Genomic DNA, 22,006 nt, shown 5'->3' with positions numbered 1-22,006 from the left:
TATTTCCATGATTCCATGTCTTCCATGGGCTTGCAAGATACCAAGTCTTCCATGGGCTTGGAGAAAACCAAGTCCTCCATGGGCTTGCAAGACTGCAAGTGCTCCATGGGCTTGGAAGCTTGGAAGACTGCAAGTCTTCCATGGGCTTGCAACACACAAGTCCTCCATGGGCTCGGAGCACACCAAGTCCCCCATGGGCTCGGAGCACACCAAGTCCCCCATGGGCTTGGAGCACACCAAGTCCCCCATGGGCTCGGAGCACACCAAGTCCCCCATGGGCTTGGAACACACCAAGTCCCCCATGGGCTCGGAGCACACCAAGTCCTCCATGGGCTTGGAGCACACCAAGTCCCCCATGGGCTCGGAATACACCAAGTCCCCCATGGGCTTGGAGCACACCAAGTCCCCCATGGGCTTGGAGCACACCAAGTCTGTCGTTGGCTTGGAACACACCAAGTCCTCCATGGGTTCGGAACACACCAAGTCCTCCATGGGCTTGGAGCACACCAAGTCCCCCATGGGCTCGGAGCACACCAAGTCCCCCATGGGCTTGGAACACACCAAGTCCCCCATGGGCTCGGAGCACACCAAGTCCCCCATGGGCTCGGAGCACACCAAGTCCCCCATGGGCTTGGAGCACACCAAGTCTGTCGTTGGCTTGGAACACACCAAGTCCTCCATGGGTTCGGAACACACCAAGTCCTCCATGGGCTTGGAGCACACCAAGTCCCCCATGGGCTCGGAGCACACCAAGTCCCCCATGGGCTTGGAACACACCAAGTCCCCCATGGGCTTGGAGCACACCAAGTCTCCCACGGGCTTGGAGCACACCAAGTCCTCCACGCTCACATGCAGCAAGTACACAAGGAACTCCATTTTCACAGGGGATTCTCAACAGCAAACCCTTGTGGCTCCTGTGTGCAGGGATGGAGCAGGGGGAGGCACTCACCTCGCAGGGATTTGAGGGCCATGCTCCGGGAAGCCAAGCGCCCCATCAGCCTGGAGACAAGCAGCTGTAAATCCAAGCCCCAAGACACGGCCACGTCTGGGAGGCCGTAAGCAGTGACGGAAAACTTGTAGCCCCACTCATTATTGCTGCTGTCAGAGTGAAAGAGAAACTGCAGCCGTGGGCCAGCCTTAAAGGTCACTTTCTACAGAGCAACAAAACAGTCATTTTGCCAAATGTACATGACAGGAGAACGTTTCAGGGTAATGAATTCCCTTCAGCAACTCTGGGGTTTCAGTATTATGTTCTGGTCATAATAGATCTAATTTCCCCCACCATCTCAATGAGAAACCCACAGAGCTAAGCAGGTAAAATTTCTATTCAAGAGCTTAATGAGCAATTTTATATTAAAAATCACAAAACCAGAAGAGTATTATCCCATTTGAGGACAGAGCACAGCCTCAGGAAGGACCACACTTGTCCTATGATATAAAAACTTGCAAGGGCAGAGCAAGTTTTACGCATGTATTATTGACAGTTAAACATTATTATTCCTTTTCATTTTAACTGATTGTTGATAACAGGAGCAAAGAGGAATTCTTTACTTATTCCCTCCTTTTATTTGCAGCATTTCAGACTTTCTTCCCCCATCTCCTGCCCCCCACCTAATAAACACACCCATGCACAAAAGCACACATCCTCTTACATAATAGGTTTCCACAGGAATCATAAGGACTTCCTAAGACTGGTTAAATAATTTGGTTCATAATCTTAAAGGTGCTCACCTTAGGCCATTTCTCAGTGCCAACCTTTGTATCGTAACGAGTTTTTGCCCCTCTGGCATCAGTAAACTCCAGGTAATCATACCTGTGAAAATTGCAATTCATTACTTCCAAATTTACTTTTTAATTTTTGGAGGAGAATGCTTTTGCTTCTGGATTTTCAGAAGTGCTGTATCTAAGTGTACCCTGTCACTTCTTTCTGAACTACATCTTCATGTGACTGCTAAGGAATTTATTTCATGTTTCAATGCAGAAGTTCTGCCATCCTGCAGTGCTTTGGAATTGATAATAGATGCCAAATCTAACATCTGGCAAATGCTTTAATTGAGAAGTAGCCTGATGTGTTACCAAGAGAATGAGGGCAAAATAAGTACCACAAACATAAACTGTGGTGGTCACAGCATTATTATCAAACAGATCAAGGCCAAAGGAACCAAAATTCATATGAACAGCATGTCTGTAAATTTGCCAGGAAAGGTAGATTTCAGCACAAGGTCATTCAAAAATACACATTGCGCACTGTTCTGGAAAATAAAGAAATTGAAATGGCATGTGTGGAGTGCACATTGAAACATGAACTGCCCCCTCTGCAGACAGACACTGGAATTTAACACAGCACAAGATTAAATTACCTCCTTTCAGTTTCACATTTTTCATCAAATTCCACCTCAAAGTAAGTTGCCCCATGACACAGGAAGACTGAGACCTCATGGCAATTATTTTCATAGTTATGAGGTGATTCCATTGTCCAGGTTCTCAATACCACAGGCTGCTCCTGCTGCCAGCTTTCCATGTCTGTCTGTAAAACAGAAATGCATTTTTAGATACAAATGTAAGAAAAAAATAAATTACCACACTAGATTCTTGTGGCTATACTTTTAAGTTGCCAGATGTGCATGCAAATGGCATTTAAGAGGCTACAGCATTGATTCACACAGAAATTAGCTCTGAAGACATCCAGTGTCTTGGTAATCATAATAAGGAAGCACTTCTAAAGCAAAACCCACCCAGTCCACTGGAGGAGACTGTCTCACCCACAAGTGACTACGAGTCTCCAGTCATGACAAAGAGACACTGCATGACTAATGCAGATTTAAACATCTGTGCTACAGACATACAGAATTTATTCATATCACCACAAGCAGTGAAGCTAAAAATGTTAAGCATATATATTTTTTTAAATTTGTTTTCCTCTTCACCCACAGAACCCTCTCCTTCCTATCTACCTTCCAGGCTGCTCATGCCATTTGCAATTTCTGACCACTCTGCCATATCAGTAGATAGGTTTCTCATTCTTCACTCAACATTTCATTACACACCCTACACTTCTAGAAGCTTTCTAGTTCTTTTCCAATGCTCACCAACAGAATCACCTCAGTTTTCTGTCTTTCTTGCAATTTTGTTTCAGACTGTTTAATAGTGCCCGTGTCCTTAGTTACCTTATGAGGTTCACAACAAAGGCTTTTCAGTGGTTCTATCAAAGTGCTGAATCCCTGTAGCAGAGTACAGTAGGGAATGTCTAAAGTGCAAAAATCCAACAAGAAGATGACCTAGGAGCAAACACAGGTGTCAGGAAATGCCAGACCCACAGCCAAGCCTCCCAGGAACAGGATAAAATCCCACAGCTCACTCACCAGCTGACGAGTTGCCATTGCAAAGACAGAGCTACTTATTTTTTCAACTATTGTTTTGCCACTATATTGAGATAAAAGTGACTGCAAAATTGTTCTGATATTTGACAGGAACTGGCCCACATCTAAAGAGAAAAAAAAAAGAATCCTTAATAGCTACCTTAAGGATTTGCTCCCACAATTCACTTTATCAGACATTAGGAGCATGGTGATGTGCACAAGGGCAAACACAGCAGGAAAGGATCTGCTGCCCCAGGGCTGCAACACCCAACACTTCAGAGAAGTTTTCTGTGATATTTCTATTGTGGAAACAAGTCATGCTTATCAACAATATCACTGAAAAAATGGGTGATGAGTAATTTCACCAAACACTCCAAGATTGTTGCAACAAGCTCCATGTATCCAGTAGTCTCCATACACTGCTAAGAAATGCAGCTGAACTCACAAGTGAGGGTAGGAATTTTTAACTACAGCCTAACTCCATTTTTAAATGTAAGACAGGAATACAGCAAATTTATTTATATACAAAAAACCATAAATATGATGTAATTTTACATAAAATTACACATTTGTTATGTATTTGGCCCAATTAACTCAACACTGAGCTGCTGCATTATAAAAATCTAACAATCCTCCCCACAAAAAAACCCAACAAAACCCCTTAGATGTACCCAGCTTCTTAACCAACTTCTTGCTATTACAAGCATCCAAGAAAGCACATATCACTATCCAGGAGTTTACCAAAATATGGAATGCTATGGAATTAAAATGTTCAAATGAAATCCTGTAACTATTTGTTGGTTGGGTTTTTTTCAGTATTTGGCCCCCAAAACTTACTGAAATCTTTCTGAAGATTCTCCCAATGTAAGATTATCAGTACAGCTAAAACTCCATGTTGCTCAATATGCCTACTAATTACTTCCTAGAGAGATTAAAAATGCTATGACAGTTCTGAGTATGCCTCAGGCAACCTTTGGTGATCCCTAATTACACTGCAATTTGCAAAATCACTTTTTAAAGTCCTGTATTGCCCCATATTTAATTCTGTATTCAATCCCAGCACTTACAATTTTTAAGTATTTCTACTGCAAGATCCTTGGCTGAATTATCAGTGCCTTTAAGCTGCAGATAGCACCAGGAAAGGAGGCTGCCCTGAACAGACCAGAATAAGGAAGACAAGACCGTGCCACTCTCTTGCTGTGCAACATCCAGCATCATCATTTCACACTGAAAAATAAGGAACAATAATGAATGTAATGGAGTCCTCTGCTGCAGCATGACATACAGTATGCACCAAGTAAACTGGGATGGACACAATCATCCCACTCACCCCAAAAAAGATGAAATGTAAATGACAAGCAGCATGTAACACCCTGTAGCAAGTGATGGGCTTTGTTTTGATATATCACAACTTTAAATAGGAACAGCTACATATGAGTCACTTGATGTTCTCAGCACAGTTTTTCTGCATATGTAAATAACCCTCCTCCATTTCCACCTCCCTTAGTGACATGCCCAATCCCAGCCTCTCAAAGTGGAATGATTCCTTCTGAATCCCAGTGTCTCCATAGAGTCTTTTCAATGCTATGGAAAAACACCACATCTTGCATAGCTCATGCTGGACAGACATTATTCATTTCCTACTCTACTAATATGAAATGTTAATGCTTAAAGGAAAACACTCAAATGATTGGAAAAGCTAATCCTACAGACTGCACAGCCATGATCAGGGGTACCCAGGACAGGGAAGCTGTTCCTCAGTATCCAAGGAAGCAGTTTGTGTTTGAGTGCCTACAAAACTCATGGCACAGAAGCAGGAGCAAAGACAAAGCCACTTACCTCTCTTGCTGCCACAAGCAGAAGGGTGTCCATGACTGACAATACTTCACTTATGTCAAAATTTGCAGAAACTCCTTTCTCTGGTAGTAATAAGAGTCCACCTGGATCTTGATCACTACAAAACAAAGATATTCTTACTAATCAACAACAAGGAGTTCCAAACAGTTCCAAACCAGAAATTTAGTAGTTTTTGTGTCAGATGTGTAGAGATCCTACTGTGTAATTACAATGAAAATCAAAAGTTTGTGTTCTGATGACTCTAGACTAATTAAATCAATACCAACCATCAGCACTGACAAACAATTACTTAAAAAATTGGAAGACAGCCTAAGAACAATATACTGTGATTTCAGCACCAACCTTGGCCAATGTTTTACAGAGCAATTCAGTTAATAAAAATATTGATTAGTAGCATGTCCTTTCTAAACAACATTAGTTGATTACTTCAGAGAATTATTGTTCAGGGAAGTAATGTTTCTAAAAAGGATTAAATACAAACTTATTAACAAATGTGGGGTATCAGACAAGTATTTTCAATTTCAGGATCCCTTACCTGAAGTGGGTACACAAGGATCTGAAGGCAAGATGTACAGATTGCTTATGTTCTTGCTCTGTGATGTTTTTCTAGAAAAGGAAAAAGATTTATTTTTATGATACATTCTGTTTTCCTCCTCTGTGACAAAGAATTCTAATTTCTGTGTTCTATTATTCATTTTTTGTAAGAAAGGCAGGGTTAGCTCCTCTTTCTTTGGATAAGCTGCAGAGAGAAAAGGGGCAGGGTAAAAAGAGGCAAAGAAAAAAAATAAGGCTTTTACTTGTATGGGACAAAGTATGTATTATTTGAGCATAACAAGTCAGATTTGTCCTCTTTTCTGCATAAAGAAAGCAGGCACTAAACAAACAATTTCTCATTCAATGTTTACCATCATGGTGAAGAGCTGGTGTCGCCTGGTCTGTCTATCTGGGAAAAAAACTGCTGCTCCACTGAGTAAGGTGTTCTTAACTTCCTCTTTCAGCATTCTCATTGGCATGAAGTTACTGTCCCCCATATCCACTACTGCTCATACAAAAAGGAAACAAAATTACAAGTTCTAATTAATACCCCATCTAATATGTTAGAGGCATAACTGAATTAAATGTTAGTCCACACAACTTCAAGCCCTCACAATCCCATTATACAGACAAAAAAGGAGGGGAAACTTTTTAACTTACAGCAAGAAAGATTTATATTAAGAAAGAATATATCTATTCACCAAGTAAATGAATTCTAGGAAGATTATAACTTGACACCCATCAAAGCTAATACAATTTTCATGATGTGACAGATTCTATGTAAAGTGTTTTCCCTCTAGCTTGCTTCTGCAGGAGACTCTTCAAATTACACTTGAATAGAGAGCATGCCACCCTACTTCCAATGAAATCTAATGTGTAATTCCCATTCTCTTCACTGGCTCCAGAATCTTCCCTGTGTCCCTGTAAACCTCACAGTCTACTCATGAGCTCATTTATACTGATATGCAATTCAGAAATAAATCAACCCCAGTAATATTATAGTCAAAGGATCACACTCCCTGGTGCTACAAGCAGGTGACACATTCAAAAGGAGTTTTCTATTGCAGCTGTTTCCAGACTGTGTTGTCAGAAAATCTACCAAACCATTTCTTTGGGCCAAGGACAGTTTCTAGTGATAAGACTAATGAGCACACACTGACCTGAAGGAGAAACAAAGGAACAGGAGCTGACTTGGCCTCTAGGAATGAGAATCTTTTCCCAAAATTTAATAGACAAAAGAGTCAATATATATTGAATAAAAATTACCTTCACACAAGTGTCTATAAAGCTCTTCTGCAGCCTCTGTGTGACCAGCTGCTTTGCTCTGAGGAGCTTCTTGAGGTTTAGCAGTTTTATTACCTCCAGTAAGTACAGAGAAGCAGCTCTGGAGAAGCTGCAACAGCAGTGTTTGAGCAAAGATACATTCTTCCCTTGGGCTGTAAGAAGATACACAACAAATAGAAGAAAACATTAGAAAAGCAGCTCTTTTCACCAAATAGATATTGCTATGAAAGTCACCATTTCAGATAGATAAAAACCACTGAGTGGAGAGACATGGCCAAAGGAAATGGAGCTACCAGCTCAACTAATCTACAGCTCAAGCTTCTACATAACTTCATAGTTAGAAGTCCATATGGCAGCAGTAGGGAAATGTTATTTATGTAAATGATGTAGTTTAGGAAGAACAAACTGCAGTACTAAACAAAGCATATTTTATTTATATACACACCACTAATTAGGGCTTCAGCAGACTCTAAAGAAGAAACTTACTTTTGGTGCAGTTTATTGTAAAAATTCCAGAACAGCTGCAAATCAAGGCCTGTGAAATCTAAAAATGACTTGTATTTTAATCCACTCTCCTTCTGCTGAACCTTAAAAAGGCAAATAAAACATAGGATTGGAAAGTTAAATCTATACAGAACACACTTATAAAACATAAATCTTTAAGCATTGGGCTTAAAGAAAAGCACAGCCATCTTTCCTATAAATTTGCAGTTAACATGAATTCCAGTTTTTTCATGGATATTCTGGTGCCTAAATGTGGCAGTTTATGCTGAAACCTTCTTCACAGAATCCTCCCCTCTTTCTGGATCTCTAGGATGCCATCCCTTTTCTCCATCACCAGAACACTTTATAACCTCTACCTCTCCATCTAATTTAATTGGAAGTAATAAATCTTCAGCAAAGGTTTATTACTTCCAATTAAATACATAGAATTCTATTTTTCATAAATAATTTTTTCCAAACATGCTTTTAACCTTTATTAAGAGTACCCCAACTTTTCTTCGCCCATTCACAACCGCTGTTTGCACACCCTTATTCCTTTCAGCCTGACAAAAAGAAGCTTATAAAACCTTAAGAAATAAAAATACCAGATCCTGTGCCAGCTGCTGGATGAAGTGAAGTGTCTTGAGGAGCAGAGTTGTGCCACAAACTGTGTCCTCCTCAGTTCTCCTGCACTGCAGGCAGCTCATGGTCCTGCAGGGCTCGTCCCGCAGGGGCCGCAGGTAGCCCAGAACACTGAGCCCTTGCACCCCGAGCCTCTCTGCTGAGTCTTGTCTTGTACACAGGAACTTTATCATCAAGTACTGAATGGATACAAAAATAGCACAATATTTGAGTTTAAAAGCTGGTACAAATTGGGATTTTAAAAGGCATGAGTGCACAGAGGTGAGGATTGAAGAGAGAAGCCTTAGTCCCTTGTTGTGGCCATTTCTCTTCACAGAGAAAAGCAAGGCACAACTTCCCAAGGATATTTCTGGGATTCACATTCTCTGAACCTCAGAGAAAGAAAAAAGAATTCTTATCTCATTTACTGCTCCTGTGTTGTTCACAACACAGGGGAATGCATTGTGGAAGATTGTTCACCTGAAGGGAATTGGTAATTAGATTCTGGCGTGAGTGTTTTGATTCGCTGACCAATTGAATCCAGGTGTGTGTGGGGACTGTGGGCTGACAGTCATGAGATTCTGGACAGTGGAGTTGAGTTGGGTGCTTGTGCAGATTCAGTTTAGATGTAATATAATACAGAATAATATAGTATAATAAAGTAATTAATTAGCCTTCTGATATTCATGGAATCCTCCTTGTTATTTCCCCCTGCCACGGGGGCCACGTTTAATCCTATACCTTGTCTATCACCTCCAGAGGTTTAAAATACTGAGCCTCAGATTCAGGCTAAGTTTGATCTCTCCCTGCTTCCAAAAAGTCACAGGAATGGTTCTATGAACTCTACAGGTGCCTGCAAAGTTTGTCAATGCATTATCAGCTCATTCACTCTGCACACCCTGCTCCTCACTGCCACAGCTACAGTATTCTTGCAGGTTAAAGAATTATTCACTGCTTTTAAAAGCAAGCAGAGGATCAATATGTAATATTTAGAACCTACTTTGATCAGTCTGTTCTCAGTGAGGTGCAGAGCATAAAACTGAAGGAACAGCAAGTCCTGCCATCCACATGCACTGGTTACTCTGCAGCAGTCAGAAAAAATCCCAGCTGACACAACAATGTCACCAATTCTCTTAATTCCCACAGTGCAGAGGGACTGGGGAACTACAACAACTGATTCCAGAACCATGATCTGAAATGCAACATTCCCTGTAAACGCACCAAGCACTTAAAATCAAAACCATCTCCTGCCATTCTCAAAATGAAAGAGTCTCCATTCTCCAGGGACAGCAGCCTAACTGATGGAAATGCTTTATAATTATTTACCCACTGAAACAAGGATTGAAGAACCTGGTTCTGAAAGAATAAATGCTATGACTACACAGTAGTTAAATAGTCTAGATACCAGAATAAAGCATCAATCATATTAAAACCAGTAATCTGCACATTATCACATAGCTTTGCATTAAATTTGATCATGAAGCACTCCTTAACTACAGATATATATATGCATACAGAGAAAAAGAAACTATTTCAGAGGACGAATGTTCAATATTCACTTAACTAGAAGCCAATTCATTTTTTTCTCTGTACAGCAGAGTTCTCCCTCACAAAACAGAATTAGGTTTATTTCAGTTGACACAGAAAAGAGCTCCTGTTTATTGTGACTGAGCCAAGGGGATTTTGTGGGTTCTTACTTGGGCAACTCTGCATTGCTGCATTTTGACATCAACTTCATCCCATTCTTCTTCTACTTCAAACCAGCCAATAGGATCATCATCTCCCAAATCATCACAGGAACAACTGCTTCTGTGTTTAAAAGAATGCAATACACTTTGTAAACAAAAATTTAGAAATATTGCAAAGCTGTTGATACTCTACCAAAACATATAGAGCATCTTATGGCTATTAAGATGAAAGACACCACAAAGTTTCACAAACCCAAAACTATCACATGCAAGGAAAAAGAAAAAAAAAAAGAAAAAATATCAAGAAAATCTTTTTTGTCAGAGCCCCTTAAACTCCCCTTACTCCTAAGCAACAGTTCTGAAAACTGATTCAACACAACTTAATTAAAAATTTTCCGTTACCATTAATCTGCACCCCAAGTAGAAGGTTTATTTTGCTATATCCCTTTTATAACAGGTCTTTAAATCAATGGCTGACAACAACAGCTATATGCATATTTCATCCAACACATCAAATGGAGGCTCATTAAAATCAAACAATTAAATGATGTCCCATTTTTAAGTCACCTGGAACAACTCAGTAGTTTGAGCAGCATTGCAAAACAATCAAATATAACATTAATTTTCCATATATGCATGGCAAAAATCCATTTATACCTGGTTTTTAAAAACTGTTTGAATTCCCTCAGCTTCCATTTGTCATAGCTCTCAAACCTTCTGAAGTGCTCCTCAGCATGGAATTTTTCTGAGGCACCACTGTATGCAAACACCAGCCCACACTGAGCCCCGATGGCACCGCGCCGGACCTGAAGGGCAAAGCCACACAGGGCAGTCAGGAAAATAAAGAATTGTGGAAAGCAACCAGATCCTGACAATCCTGCTCTCTGGAATTGCACAGGAACATGAAATACATTTGGAGAAATGTTATGAAAGCTTCTGTAATGCACTGAATTGAGATCATGCACATGGTTATTATTTACTGGATTTATCACCCTGCCAGCACCCTTACATTAACTAGAATTCCACATATTAATTAGATATATTATAGTTCCACATTTTAATTCTCATTTTGTTTTCCTTTTACATTTAAAAAAATCAACAAAACTAAAATCATGTTTCCCTATTAATATCACTACACTGCAAAACAACTCAGCTGCCTCTCCAACTCCAGTTAAAATTTACTTGCTAGAAGTACAGTCATGTTTAAATGTTTTTGACATAGAAATATGCATTGTTGCTCCAGGAATTAAATAATACTATAGTTTTGCCTTAAGTATATAAGGCAAATCAGCTGCAGAAACCTCACTGAAGTTTTGTCTTGGCCATGAGATCTAATCACAAGACCTTCTTTTGAAACCATGCAACAGTCACACCAAATGCAAATTACACTGGTGTCTCTAAACAGAATTTGAAATACCTCCATTTAATCTGAACTCACATGCTTTGTATCTTGACACCTGCTATTCACAGAGTCAAAAAGTTATTTTAAACATAAGATAAAAGACCTTGCATATAAATACACTTCAGCGAGAAACCACAAACCAAAGAGTCTCTGGCTTGAGATCTATATTGCAAGATACAGATAAAATCAATATAAAATAAATGTCTTTACTACATGCTTGTGGCTCCCTGGAACAATTAAAGACATCCTTTTCCTGAAGTTCCCTGACTTACACTGAAGAAAAACTCTAAAATAACAGTATTTCATAATGAATTTAAATTTCAGTTCATATTAAAAAATATCCAAATTCAATTCCACCACTAGGGGGAAAAAGTAAGTCTTCTACTTCAAAAGCTACATACCTTTATTCTAATTTGTGTCACTTGAAATGAAGATCCAGTTCCAGTAGAAAGAATGATACTTGCTCTGGTTTTCCCAGTTTCAGTAAGAAAACCTAAAGCAGCAGTGGGAACAGAAGGAGTCTGGATGAGTGCAAGGGTTAGAAAGAAAATACTGGGACTGTGGGATGAAGGGGGGGAAACAAAACCACAAAGCTTTTCCAGTGAAATGCTCATTAACAAATGCTTCCAAATAAAAGGGACTACTTAAAAGATTGTATTTTACACAGCACTCTCCAGTATCTCTCTGGGCACTGCAATATCTGCAGGAGCTTCAAGAATATTTTTTTATTAAAGTTTATTAGTAATTCCTAAATATTACTTTGGCTTGTGGCTGTATTCACTGAACTCAGTGAATAGTTCCCCAAACTGTGACCCACAAAACAACAGCAGACAAGCCACAAAATAACTAAAGAATAAACCCAAATAATGCACATGAACTAAGAGAGGTGTAAAATAAGCATTTAGAAAGTGCCTGATTTTCTGTCACAATGGCTTTCATTTACCAGTAGCACTGCACAAGACAATAAACTATTAAAAAAAAAAGATTAGGTGGCATTTCACTTAAAAAGGAGGTCAAGAAACACAAATCTCTTTGTTTAGGTTGCATCCAGTACATAAAAGCATTGCATTAACAAAGAGAGGCCTTAAGAGAGAATTAATAGGTACATGCAGTGAGAATTTCAATGATATCTACAAACTGTCTCCCATCAATATTTGGAAAACTAACAGTGATTCATGACTTCAACCCACAAAGTTTTGCTCTAGGAGAATATTCCCTGTGACAGCTCACTGCTGACTTCACATAGAATATTAACAACTCTCTCCAAAATCCAATCTTTTTGTTTGGTTGGCTTGTTTTGACAATAAATTGCTTTATGAGAAATCTACAGTGTTGCAAAATCGAATTTATATACTGTTTTAGTTTGGGTTCTTGTTTGTTAGTTTACTTTTTTTAATTACAAATCTTCCATAGCATAAAACTATAAAGAAACAAATATATACAAGTAAATATGGAACACCACCACAGCATTGTTAACAATCATTATGTTTGCTGGAATCATCTAACTGAAATGATTTTCTGATTCTAATATTATGGATTTTAAGTCCAGGCTCTTACCATCCCCAGTCCATGGCTCCACAAGGAGGTTTTCAGGCCCTGATTTATCTTCTTTTCCCTTTACATCACATGCTTGCAGAGTGAGTCTTAAAGGCTTTCCTAAGACAAAAAAATCAACAGGTTTATATCAAATCCATTTAAAATGGTAAAATAGATTTTTCATAGTTCTTTGTTCAGAAAAAGATATGGGAAAAAAATACTATGAGATTTTTACCACTGTCAGACCCAAAAAAGGGAAGGGAAACTGGAATATAAGAGATACATTAATCTAAAGTAGTTGGAGTTTTAGATACAGACACAAGGACAATGCAGTTCATGACAATTAATGTTTCTTTAACTGTTGCCACACTTTGGAATTCACAGTCTATGGAAAATCACTTGTCTTACAAAAGGCATTAGTTACTCTAGGGAAAATGAAACAATTTTAAAATTTTTGAAAATAAACATCAATAATTATAAAATAATCCATGTGTTCTTTGGCACAAGACAAGAAGTACTGAAGAAACAGACTAAAAGGCAAATAAAGGGTCTTCATGAATTCTTCATGAGAGACTAATGAGTATCTCAGCAGTTGATACCTGAGAAAATACAGATTTATCAAACAAGTCCAGCAAATACAGCAAAATCACCACCTCATGCCAGACCATGAACAGCTTTACATTCATGAAACACTCAGATTATAAAAACTTCATTTTAACTCATCTTATAAAAGTGAAAAAAAAAAAGGAAGAACCATAGAGAGATGCTAATGGCATTACATTTAAAATGCATCTTAAATTTGTACATGCCTGCAGGAGAGAGCACTCACAGAGGCTCAGTCACACAAACAAATGTTTTACTGGAAGAAGAAAAATGCTTCCTGTCATTTCCCTTTTAAGCCACACAAACACCATCATCACCATGCTGATACAGGGGCCATGATCTACAAAGTTCATCTTTTCTCTCTTGGTTTAACTCTTTAATTACAAAAAGCTGATCAATCACCAACTTTTTGGGTAGTTCAGCTGCTAGGTTGTGATTTCAGTGCCAGTTTTTAATTAAGAAGGTTTGGACGATTTTAAAACCCACCAAGTGGAACAACTCAAAGCTGTATGTTGGCTTAAGGCTGTGAAGGATGCAGGATTGTTGCATTACCATATTTATAGAGCAGGTTCTGTCTGACTGCTGCCATGGAGGAGATCAGGGAGGAAGCCTTGTATGGAGTGTCCAGGTGATCAGTGATGGCACAGAGGGAACTCAGCACTTTGGCAACACTGCCCCGGGCTAAGGCAAAGGCCAGGAGTGTCAGCTCCACCTCTGGGGTAGTACAACAACTGGGAGGAAAAACAGCAACAGTGTGAAAAGAAAAACTGGGACATTCTGTTTTTCAATAAAGACAAACTGCCACAGAACCTCCCAGGTGCATGTTTGTTGGTGCATTTGTATTTTTCATGATACTTTAAAAAGAGCATGTGAGTAAAGATGTAAAAATTTGATTTGCACTCTTCCAAACCACTTCCCACTGAATCAACCACACAAGCTCACCTTGTTATTCTGATAAGGAAGCTATCTACTTCTTCCAAAACATTTGGTGATAAGAAGCTTGAAAAATCTGTGGAGCCTGGGGTTAGGGATAGAGGTGGCATATGCTGCAATGCTTTCCTAGGAAAAAATAAAACATAATGTCAGGAAACCAGGCAGAATAGGAGAAAAGAGCTTCCTAATGTGAATGAGAGGCTTGAATCTTCATGTGGGCAGGTCTCTGCAAATTGCTTCTGAGTGCACTAAATCTATTTACACAGAGATTCTCTTCAAAAGGGAACAACAGTATTGCATTCTAGGCAGGGAAAGTTCAATGACTGCTGGGTAATCTTGAATCTAGTCTCAATCTCAGATTTAATGAGACAAACATATCAAGGAGTTTTAAATTAAATCTGTGACAGCATTAGAAATAGCTTAGTATCCAAGCATTGCTTCATTTTAAATTGGTCCAGAATTGAGCAAGAGCCTGTGAACAAAGGGAAAATTGATTTGAAATTCCCTCAGAAGAATAAGAGAAACTAAGAGAGACAGTTGTTAGCTCAAATCAGAATTATTCTGAATTCCCAAAGCTATTGTGATAACCCCTGAAATTACGAATTCTCAAGCAGTTTCACCAACATTATTCTATTCAATACTAAAGCTTTCAGTATTACAGTTATTCCATCCAATTCTAAAGTTTGGGGTTTCTGCTTTATAATTCTAAACAGTGAATCTAATTCCTGAAAGTATGATTTTAGTCAGGATAATAATAATAATAATATTTTTTCAATGCTTTATTAGCTCAGTGTTCATGTTCTATTTCTAAAAAAATCTCTAAACTTCACCAAAATTGAAGGCCCTCAGTTTCAGCAGAGCCTACAACTATGGGACTATGAGCATGTATGAAGCTATCTAAACTCTGAAGAGATTTCACAGATAACATAAATTAAAAGATAGGCTTAGTGGACTTTAGCCTACAGGATTCATTAACCTAATGAGAGCCCTGCTCTTCAGTGTGGTGACACTGTGCTAACTGAGCTCTGTAAAAGCTCATGTGGGTGTGGAGAGCTTTTATTGGGATTCCAATCCTTCAAGTCATCCAGCAGAAGAGTTTGGCAATCTAACAAGGAAACGTTACACAGAAAATGGTCAACCACCACAAGCAAACATTTGCATGGAGATGGTGCAAATACTCAACTATATCCCCATAAAATGCATGACAAGTAGAAATCTGCAGAAAATTAAACTAAATTAAGCTTCAGTCCTAAGGGGAAGATGTACATTTTATTGATTGTTAATACCAGACAAGAAAAATGAATCAATTTTAGGCTGCTCAAAGTCATTACAAGTAAATGGATCAGTAGAAAATTTATTTTTCAGTGTCCATTAAGTCATGGCTTAACAACTAGACTAGATGAACAGCCAGGAGAATTTCACTTGTTCTAGTACATGCAAATGGATAGAGGAAAAACATCCAAATCTGAACAATGAGACAGAAAAAGCTGTTTAAACACCTGAAGGGAGTAGAAACCAGTCACATACAACAGATTGCTTCCTAAAGCCACAAGTATTTTTCTAAAAAAATGAAGAAGTAGCTAAAATCAATTAAGTCATGGTTTAACAACTAGACTAGATGAAACAGCCAGAAGAATTACACTTGTTCTGGTATGTGAAAATAGATAGAAGAAAAACATCAAAGATCTGAACAATGAGAGAGAAAAAACTGTTTAAACACCTGAACAATGAGACAGAAAAAGCTGTTTAAACACCTGAAGGGAGTAGAAACCAGTCACATACAACAGATTGCTTCCTAAAGCCACAAGTATTTTTCTAAAAAAAATGAAGAAGTAGCTAAAATCCATTTGTGGTTTAATGACTAGATTAGATGAAACAGCCAGGAGAATTACACTTGTTCTAGTACATGGGAAGGAACAGAAGAAAAACATAAAAAATCTGAACAATGAGACAGAAAAAGCTGTTAAAATACCTGAATGAAAGGAGTAGAAACCAGTCACATACAACAGATTGCTTCCTAAAGCCAGAACTACTTTTCTAAAAGAATGAAGAAGTAGCTAAAATCCATTAAGTCATGGTTTAACATCTAGATTAGATGAAACAGCCAAGAGAATTGTTGAATTGAAACAGTCAACACTTGTTCTAATACATGGAAATGTACAGAAGAAAAGCATAAAAAATCTGAACAATGAGACAGAAAAAGCTATTTAAACACCTGAACAATGAGACAGAAAAAGCTGTTTAAACACCTGAACAATGAGACAGAAAAAGCTGTTTAAACACCTGAATGGAGTAGAAACCAGCCACCTACAACAGATCGCTTCCTAAAGCCGCGAGTTTATTTTTTTTCAAAAATACCAAGTAGCTCAAATCACACCCCATGTAAGTTTGGTACTCACTGAGTATTCTGTAGAATGGTGTGAACAAATGCTGGGTTGGTTTCCATGGAAGCTGTCACCAGAGAGGTCAGCAGGGACCAGTACCAGATGGCCGAGGCGTCACACACGGACACTCCCACCTTCCTCACGCGCTGGTAGCCCACGGCCCGCAGCCCGTGGATCCTGGTGTCACAGCCATCACTAAGGCAACGCTTGATGTTTATCTGTACATCTGTCAAAAAAACAAATCAGAATTTTTTTTTCCCATTTCTTCTGCTAGATTAGAGTTAGAAGAATAGATATTTTAAATATTGAATTAGCGCGGGAGCTCTTGGAAGAGTAATGGAACAGCGCTGCTTGATATGGACAAGCACACACCCTCTGATCTCAAAATTTACCCTTTCCATCAACAACCTCTGCATCCATTACAGATTCTATGGCTAGAAACTAGGAAAAAATGTAATAAAATATCCTCAAAGTGGACAATAGATTATTTCACCAGTACCTTCCTACCTAGATACACAGGAAGTGTCTTGGAAGCAAGTGGTTGTGGAGATAATACGGAAAAGGAGCAAAGTTTAAAGTTACATCAAAATTTTCACACAAGTTCTTGACCATTTTGCACAGATGGCATTGTCCTCATTACTTCTGAGGAACAACATCCTTGCTGCCCACTTCTGTGGCAGTGAAAGCTCCTCTCAGGGAAAAACATCTTTTGGAACTGAAGGGACAAAATTTCTGAAGGTGCAGAAACCATCTTAGGAAGGAGCAGTTTTTCTTGATTGATTCCAATATAGCACCCACAGAGCTACCAGAATCAAAAATAACACTATTTAAAAGCATAAAACCTGCCTTACATTGGAGCAACTTCAGAATTTCAGTACCAAAAAAAAAAGCAGATTTTTTGCTAGATACTATAAACCAACATATGCTTTCACTCTGCAAGCAAGGATATTTTGAAACTGCCCCATGTTTTCACGTTGAAAGGCTAAAATTGCATCTTCAGTAATTTTTCTCTCTTCAACCCTTAGCCCACACTACAGAGACCACAAGAAAGGCTTGGAAAACTCTCTTACAGGCTAGAAATTAAACCAGAATTAAAACAATTCCTCTGACCCAAGCACAAGGCCCAAAGTGTCACCCCTGATGAATGACACTTCCACACATTTCTCCATAATCTACCCAACCTTTCACCTTGCAAAAAGCACCAAAGCAGAATCCCAATGGTATCTTTATTGACTCACACATCTGACTAATGTTAGCGTTTTCCAACAGAGTTACGTAGCCAGTGATATTGCTTGGAATGTGAACATCTCGGACCTCCTGGAGACTGCTGGCATTCCTCCCCACTGCCACTGTGACCTGCTGTGGCATGTAACTCTGGTCATTAGCTGCCACTGCAATGGACAGGTGTCTCAAAACCACATCTGGTTTCATCTTTAAACTGCAAAGCAAAAAAGAGAAAATGGTTCTTGAAAAGAGAAGTTAAGTCAAGCACCGTGCTTTTATTATTATTTACCATAATATTATACATGTGCATATATAAGAGATATTATATTATTATTCACTCATTTTACTCCTCTACAAACACAAATAAATCCTCTGAAATTTACCCAATGCTTCACACGTGTTCTTAACCATACCATGGTGAACGCGTTAAAAAAAACTGATTTAGAGAACAGTTTCCTCTGAGAGACTCTAGAATTTTCTATTTATATTTTCAACTGAGAATTCATTCCTCAGGAATAAAAATGCAATGTTAATAATGACCAAAATGAGATTTTTTTTTTCTTTGAAGCACACATTCTAAGATCTAACACTGAAAAAACCCACTAAATATTTCTGTTTCATTGAGCATTTTTGTTTCATGGAACTTCCTGGACAGTGGCAGAATGTTTCTATTCAAGTACCAAACACTGCATCTGTATTACAGCTTGGAAAGCTTCACTATACAACAAGACTGCGTGTCACCACAGCAGATACAGGCATTTTACATGTGACCTTTTATTTGGCAGTCAAATTTTAAATTTTATGCAGAGATTACTGACTTCTGCTTTTAACCCAGCTGTTTTCAATTACACCTGTATTGGGTTTGTGTGACAAGGTTTTAAGACTGGGGGGCCTACAGGGTGTGAGAAGTTGCTGGAGGCTGGACCTTTGTCCCCATGGGGAGAGTAGTGTGCACTGGAGGAGGTTTGCTGGCAGGATTTGTGGTCCCATGGGGGATCCATGCTGGAGCAGCCTCTTCCTGAAGGACTGAGCCCCATAGGGGCCACTCACATAAGGTCTGGACTTGACAGTCCTTGGGGGTCCCTTCCAACTCAGTATTCTGTGATTTTGTAAGGACCCACACTGGAGCACTTTAAGGGGAACTGTCTCCCATGGAAGGAACCCTACACTGGTGCAGGGAAGCAAGTGAGGAGTCCTGCCCCTGAGGAGGAAGGAGTGGCAGAGCCAGCATGTGATGAACTGAGTGCAGCCCACACTCCCCATCCCCCTGTGCCTTTGGAGGGGAGGAGATAACTTCTCTTCCCTTTTTCTCTAAGCCTGGGAAGAAAATTTGCTTTTGTTTCTCCTAACCCCACCCTGATTTAATAAATTCCCTCAATCAAGTCTGTGATGGTAGCTGGTGAGAGAGCTCTCCCTGCCCTTGAGCCAAGAGCCTTTTGTTACCTTTTCTCCCTCCTGCCCAGCTAAGGAGGGGAGCCATGGAGCAGCCTGGCATTGAGGCAGGATCAATCCAGCCCACCCCCCGGCTGTGAGCCCAAGGCCCTGAGCTCCCCATGCCCTGATCCCCCCCAGCCCTGATCCCCCCCAGCCCTGAGCTCCCCCAGCCCTGATCCCCCCCAGCCCTGAGCTCCCCCCAGCCCTGAGCTCCCCATGCCCTGAGCTCCCCCCAGCCCTGAGCTCCCCCCAGCCCTGAGCTCCCCCCAGCCCTGAGCTCCCCCCAGCCCTGAGCACCCCATGCCCTGAGCTCCCCCCAGCCCTGAGCTGCCCCCAGCCCTGATCCCCCCCAGCCCTGATCCCCCCCAGCCCTGAGCTCCCCCCAGCCCTGATCCCCCCCAGCCCTGATCCCCCCCAGCCCTGAGCTCCCCCCAGCCCTGAGCTCCCCATGCCCTGAGCTCCCCCAGCCCTGAGCTCCCCCCCCAGCCCTGAGCTCCCCCCAGCCCTGATCCTCCCCAGCCCTGAGCTCCCCATGCCCTGAGCTCCCCATGCCCTGATCCCCCCCAGCCCTGATCTCCCCCAGCCCTGATCTCCCCCCAGCCCTGAGCTCCCCATGCCCTGATCCCCCCAGCCCTGAGCTCCCCCCAGCCCTGAGCTCCCCCAGCCCTGAGCTCCCCCAGCCCTGAGCTCCCCATGCCCTGATCCCCCCAGCCCTGAGCTCCCCCCAGCCCTGAGCTCCCCCCAGCCCTGAGCTCCCCATGCCCTGATCCCCCCAGCCCTGATCCCCCCAGCCCTGAGCTCCCCCAGCCCTGGGCTCCCCCAGCCCTGAGCTCCCCATAGCCCTTTGCTCCCCATAGCCCTTTGCACCCCATGCCCTGATCTCCCCCCAGCCCTGGGCTCCCCCAGCCCTGATCTGCCCCCAGCCCTGATCCCCCCCAGCCCTGATCTGCCCCCAGCCCTGATCCCCCCCAGCCCTGAGCTCCCCCCAGCCCTGATCCCCCAGCCCTGGGCTCACCGGATCCAGTGGGAGCGGGCACTCCCATCTGACTGCCAGAAGGACGAGGTTTCTCCGTTCGTCATCTTGTCGATATCGGCGGAATTGGAGGAGGTCTCGATGTGTGTGTAGCACTTTGTGACAGACTTCAGCTTGTCTGACTCCTGGTTACCATTCAGATCACTGGGGTATTCTGCAAAGAAACTCAGAATATTTTTCTTTGGCCTGTTTTGAGTGTTGTTATACCTTTGTAAGAATGATCTCACACAGATGAACTTGTTGGCACAGAACACAGCCCCTGAAGGAATGTTTCTGACAGGAACTAGGAGACAGCAAAGTTTCATTTCAGAAATTGCAATAATCTTCATCTACCACTCTCTGTATGAAAACAACTCCATTCCCTGGAGTTCAATAGCCTTTATCTACCCCTTTCATTACTGGCTTCAACACTGCTTTATTATTTTTGTACCCAAATACAAACAGATGAAAGGCAAAATAAATTACAATGGAGAAAACTTCAATTCATGTATTTGAGGGAAAGGACAAAGCACTCTCTTTCCCATGTAACTTGATCTGTTTCAATAGAAGTGCAGAAATCTGAAAATATCTAGTCAAGCTGTAAAGAAAAGGAGCCCTCCCTGTAGGGACCAGGCCAGTCCCATCAGAGATACAGTATAAGATTAATCACCTCCAGCCAAAAATGATAAAGTATCTTTTAGTACCGAACAGTCAACTCCATAAACATCCACCTTCACATGGAAACTAAGTTTCTAGCAACTAGTAGAGATATTTGACTGAACACAGAATATCACAAATGAGTAACCATCGATTCTGAAACAGGCCAGGAGAAAGATAAGAACATTCCAGAGTGTTACTCAGATTGCTGAGTAATTCAGAAAATCATTTATGTGCTTTAAGAAACCAACAAAAATCCACAGAAGCACGCAGATCAACTTCATAATAGTCAAGAAAGCTTTTCATTTTATCTGTAGCCTGTTTCTCACACCCTGCAAAAGAAGGGAAGCACTGCACACCTCTCTCCTTGAGGAGCAGCCGATCCAGGGAGTCCTTGAGCACGGAGGAGCGCATGGTGCAGATGTTGTTGAAGTACTCCAGCACGGGGTAGGGGATGGCAGTGCTGGAGATGCGGTTCCTGTGCAGGAACCTCAGGATCATCGAGGCGTGAAGGCCCAGGCGCTCTTTGGACTCAGAAAATATATCAATGAACCCTAGAGAGAGACAGCATTTCCTCAGGCACCACAGCGTGAGAGGGATGGAAAACTATCAGAGGATGGAGCTCAACTCTGCAACCTCTACAGCAGGGAAATATTTTTGCCAGTGACTTGAAATACCTGAAGGTATTCAAAACAATTACCAAAAATCTCATGTTTATTTTGCTGCCCCAAACCCTTACCTTCAAAATCTAAGTGAAGCAGTTGCTACTTGGTTCTCTACTTGTAGCTCACTCACCCTGAGCTACACTGAGCTTTTCCCTTTGGAATTGTGGATTATTCCCAATGCTTTCCACAAGCTTGATGAGAAATGTCAGCTCCTGAGCACTGGTACCTGAATGCCAGTGCATGTACATGCATAGAACAGCACTCTGTAATTCCCCCCCTCTAAATTCTCTGCAGCAAATTCTAGTGTTTCTTGTCTGATCCTTTAAGGCA

At 41.0% G+C, this 22,006-nt stretch overlaps 1 protein-coding gene across 2 annotated transcripts in view; it reads right to left on the bottom strand.

The window, feature by feature from the left end:
* The window catches only part of ZZEF1 (zinc finger ZZ-type and EF-hand domain containing 1), a 61,072-nt gene that overhangs the window by 34,011 nt on the left and 5,055 nt on the right, over nt 1-22,006 (bottom strand). For both annotated transcript variants that reach the window (XM_059486707.1, XM_059486708.1), the window contains exons 3-24: nt 21,371-21,565; nt 20,358-20,529; nt 17,923-18,122; nt 16,700-16,910; nt 14,310-14,426; nt 13,920-14,098; nt 12,786-12,884; nt 11,630-11,721; nt 10,484-10,632; nt 9,836-9,947; nt 8,123-8,338; nt 7,521-7,621; nt 7,017-7,186; nt 6,122-6,255; nt 5,752-5,822; nt 5,199-5,313; nt 4,427-4,586; nt 3,363-3,484; nt 3,168-3,278; nt 2,361-2,527; nt 1,732-1,813; nt 950-1,151 (exon numbers count right to left, since the gene is read on the bottom strand). In XM_059486707.1, coding sequence (XP_059342690.1) covers nt 950-1,151; nt 1,732-1,813; nt 2,361-2,527; nt 3,168-3,278; nt 3,363-3,484; nt 4,427-4,586; nt 5,199-5,313; nt 5,752-5,822; nt 6,122-6,255; nt 7,017-7,186; nt 7,521-7,621; nt 8,123-8,338; nt 9,836-9,947; nt 10,484-10,632; nt 11,630-11,721; nt 12,786-12,884; nt 13,920-14,098; nt 14,310-14,426; nt 16,700-16,910; nt 17,923-18,122; nt 20,358-20,529; nt 21,371-21,565 — 3,177 coding nt within the window. The remainder of the gene's footprint in view (nt 1-949; nt 1,152-1,731; nt 1,814-2,360; nt 2,528-3,167; nt 3,279-3,362; nt 3,485-4,426; nt 4,587-5,198; nt 5,314-5,751; nt 5,823-6,121; nt 6,256-7,016; nt 7,187-7,520; nt 7,622-8,122; nt 8,339-9,835; nt 9,948-10,483; nt 10,633-11,629; nt 11,722-12,785; nt 12,885-13,919; nt 14,099-14,309; nt 14,427-16,699; nt 16,911-17,922; nt 18,123-20,357; nt 20,530-21,370; nt 21,566-22,006) is intronic.

Source organism: Ammospiza nelsoni, chromosome 21 (genome assembly GCF_027579445.1).
Source record: "Ammospiza nelsoni isolate bAmmNel1 chromosome 21, bAmmNel1.pri, whole genome shotgun sequence".
Lineage (NCBI taxonomy): Eukaryota > Metazoa > Chordata > Aves > Passeriformes > Passerellidae > Ammospiza > Ammospiza nelsoni.
Note: the sequence above shows the minus strand (reverse complement) of the source record. Positions and strands in the feature narration are given on the sequence as shown.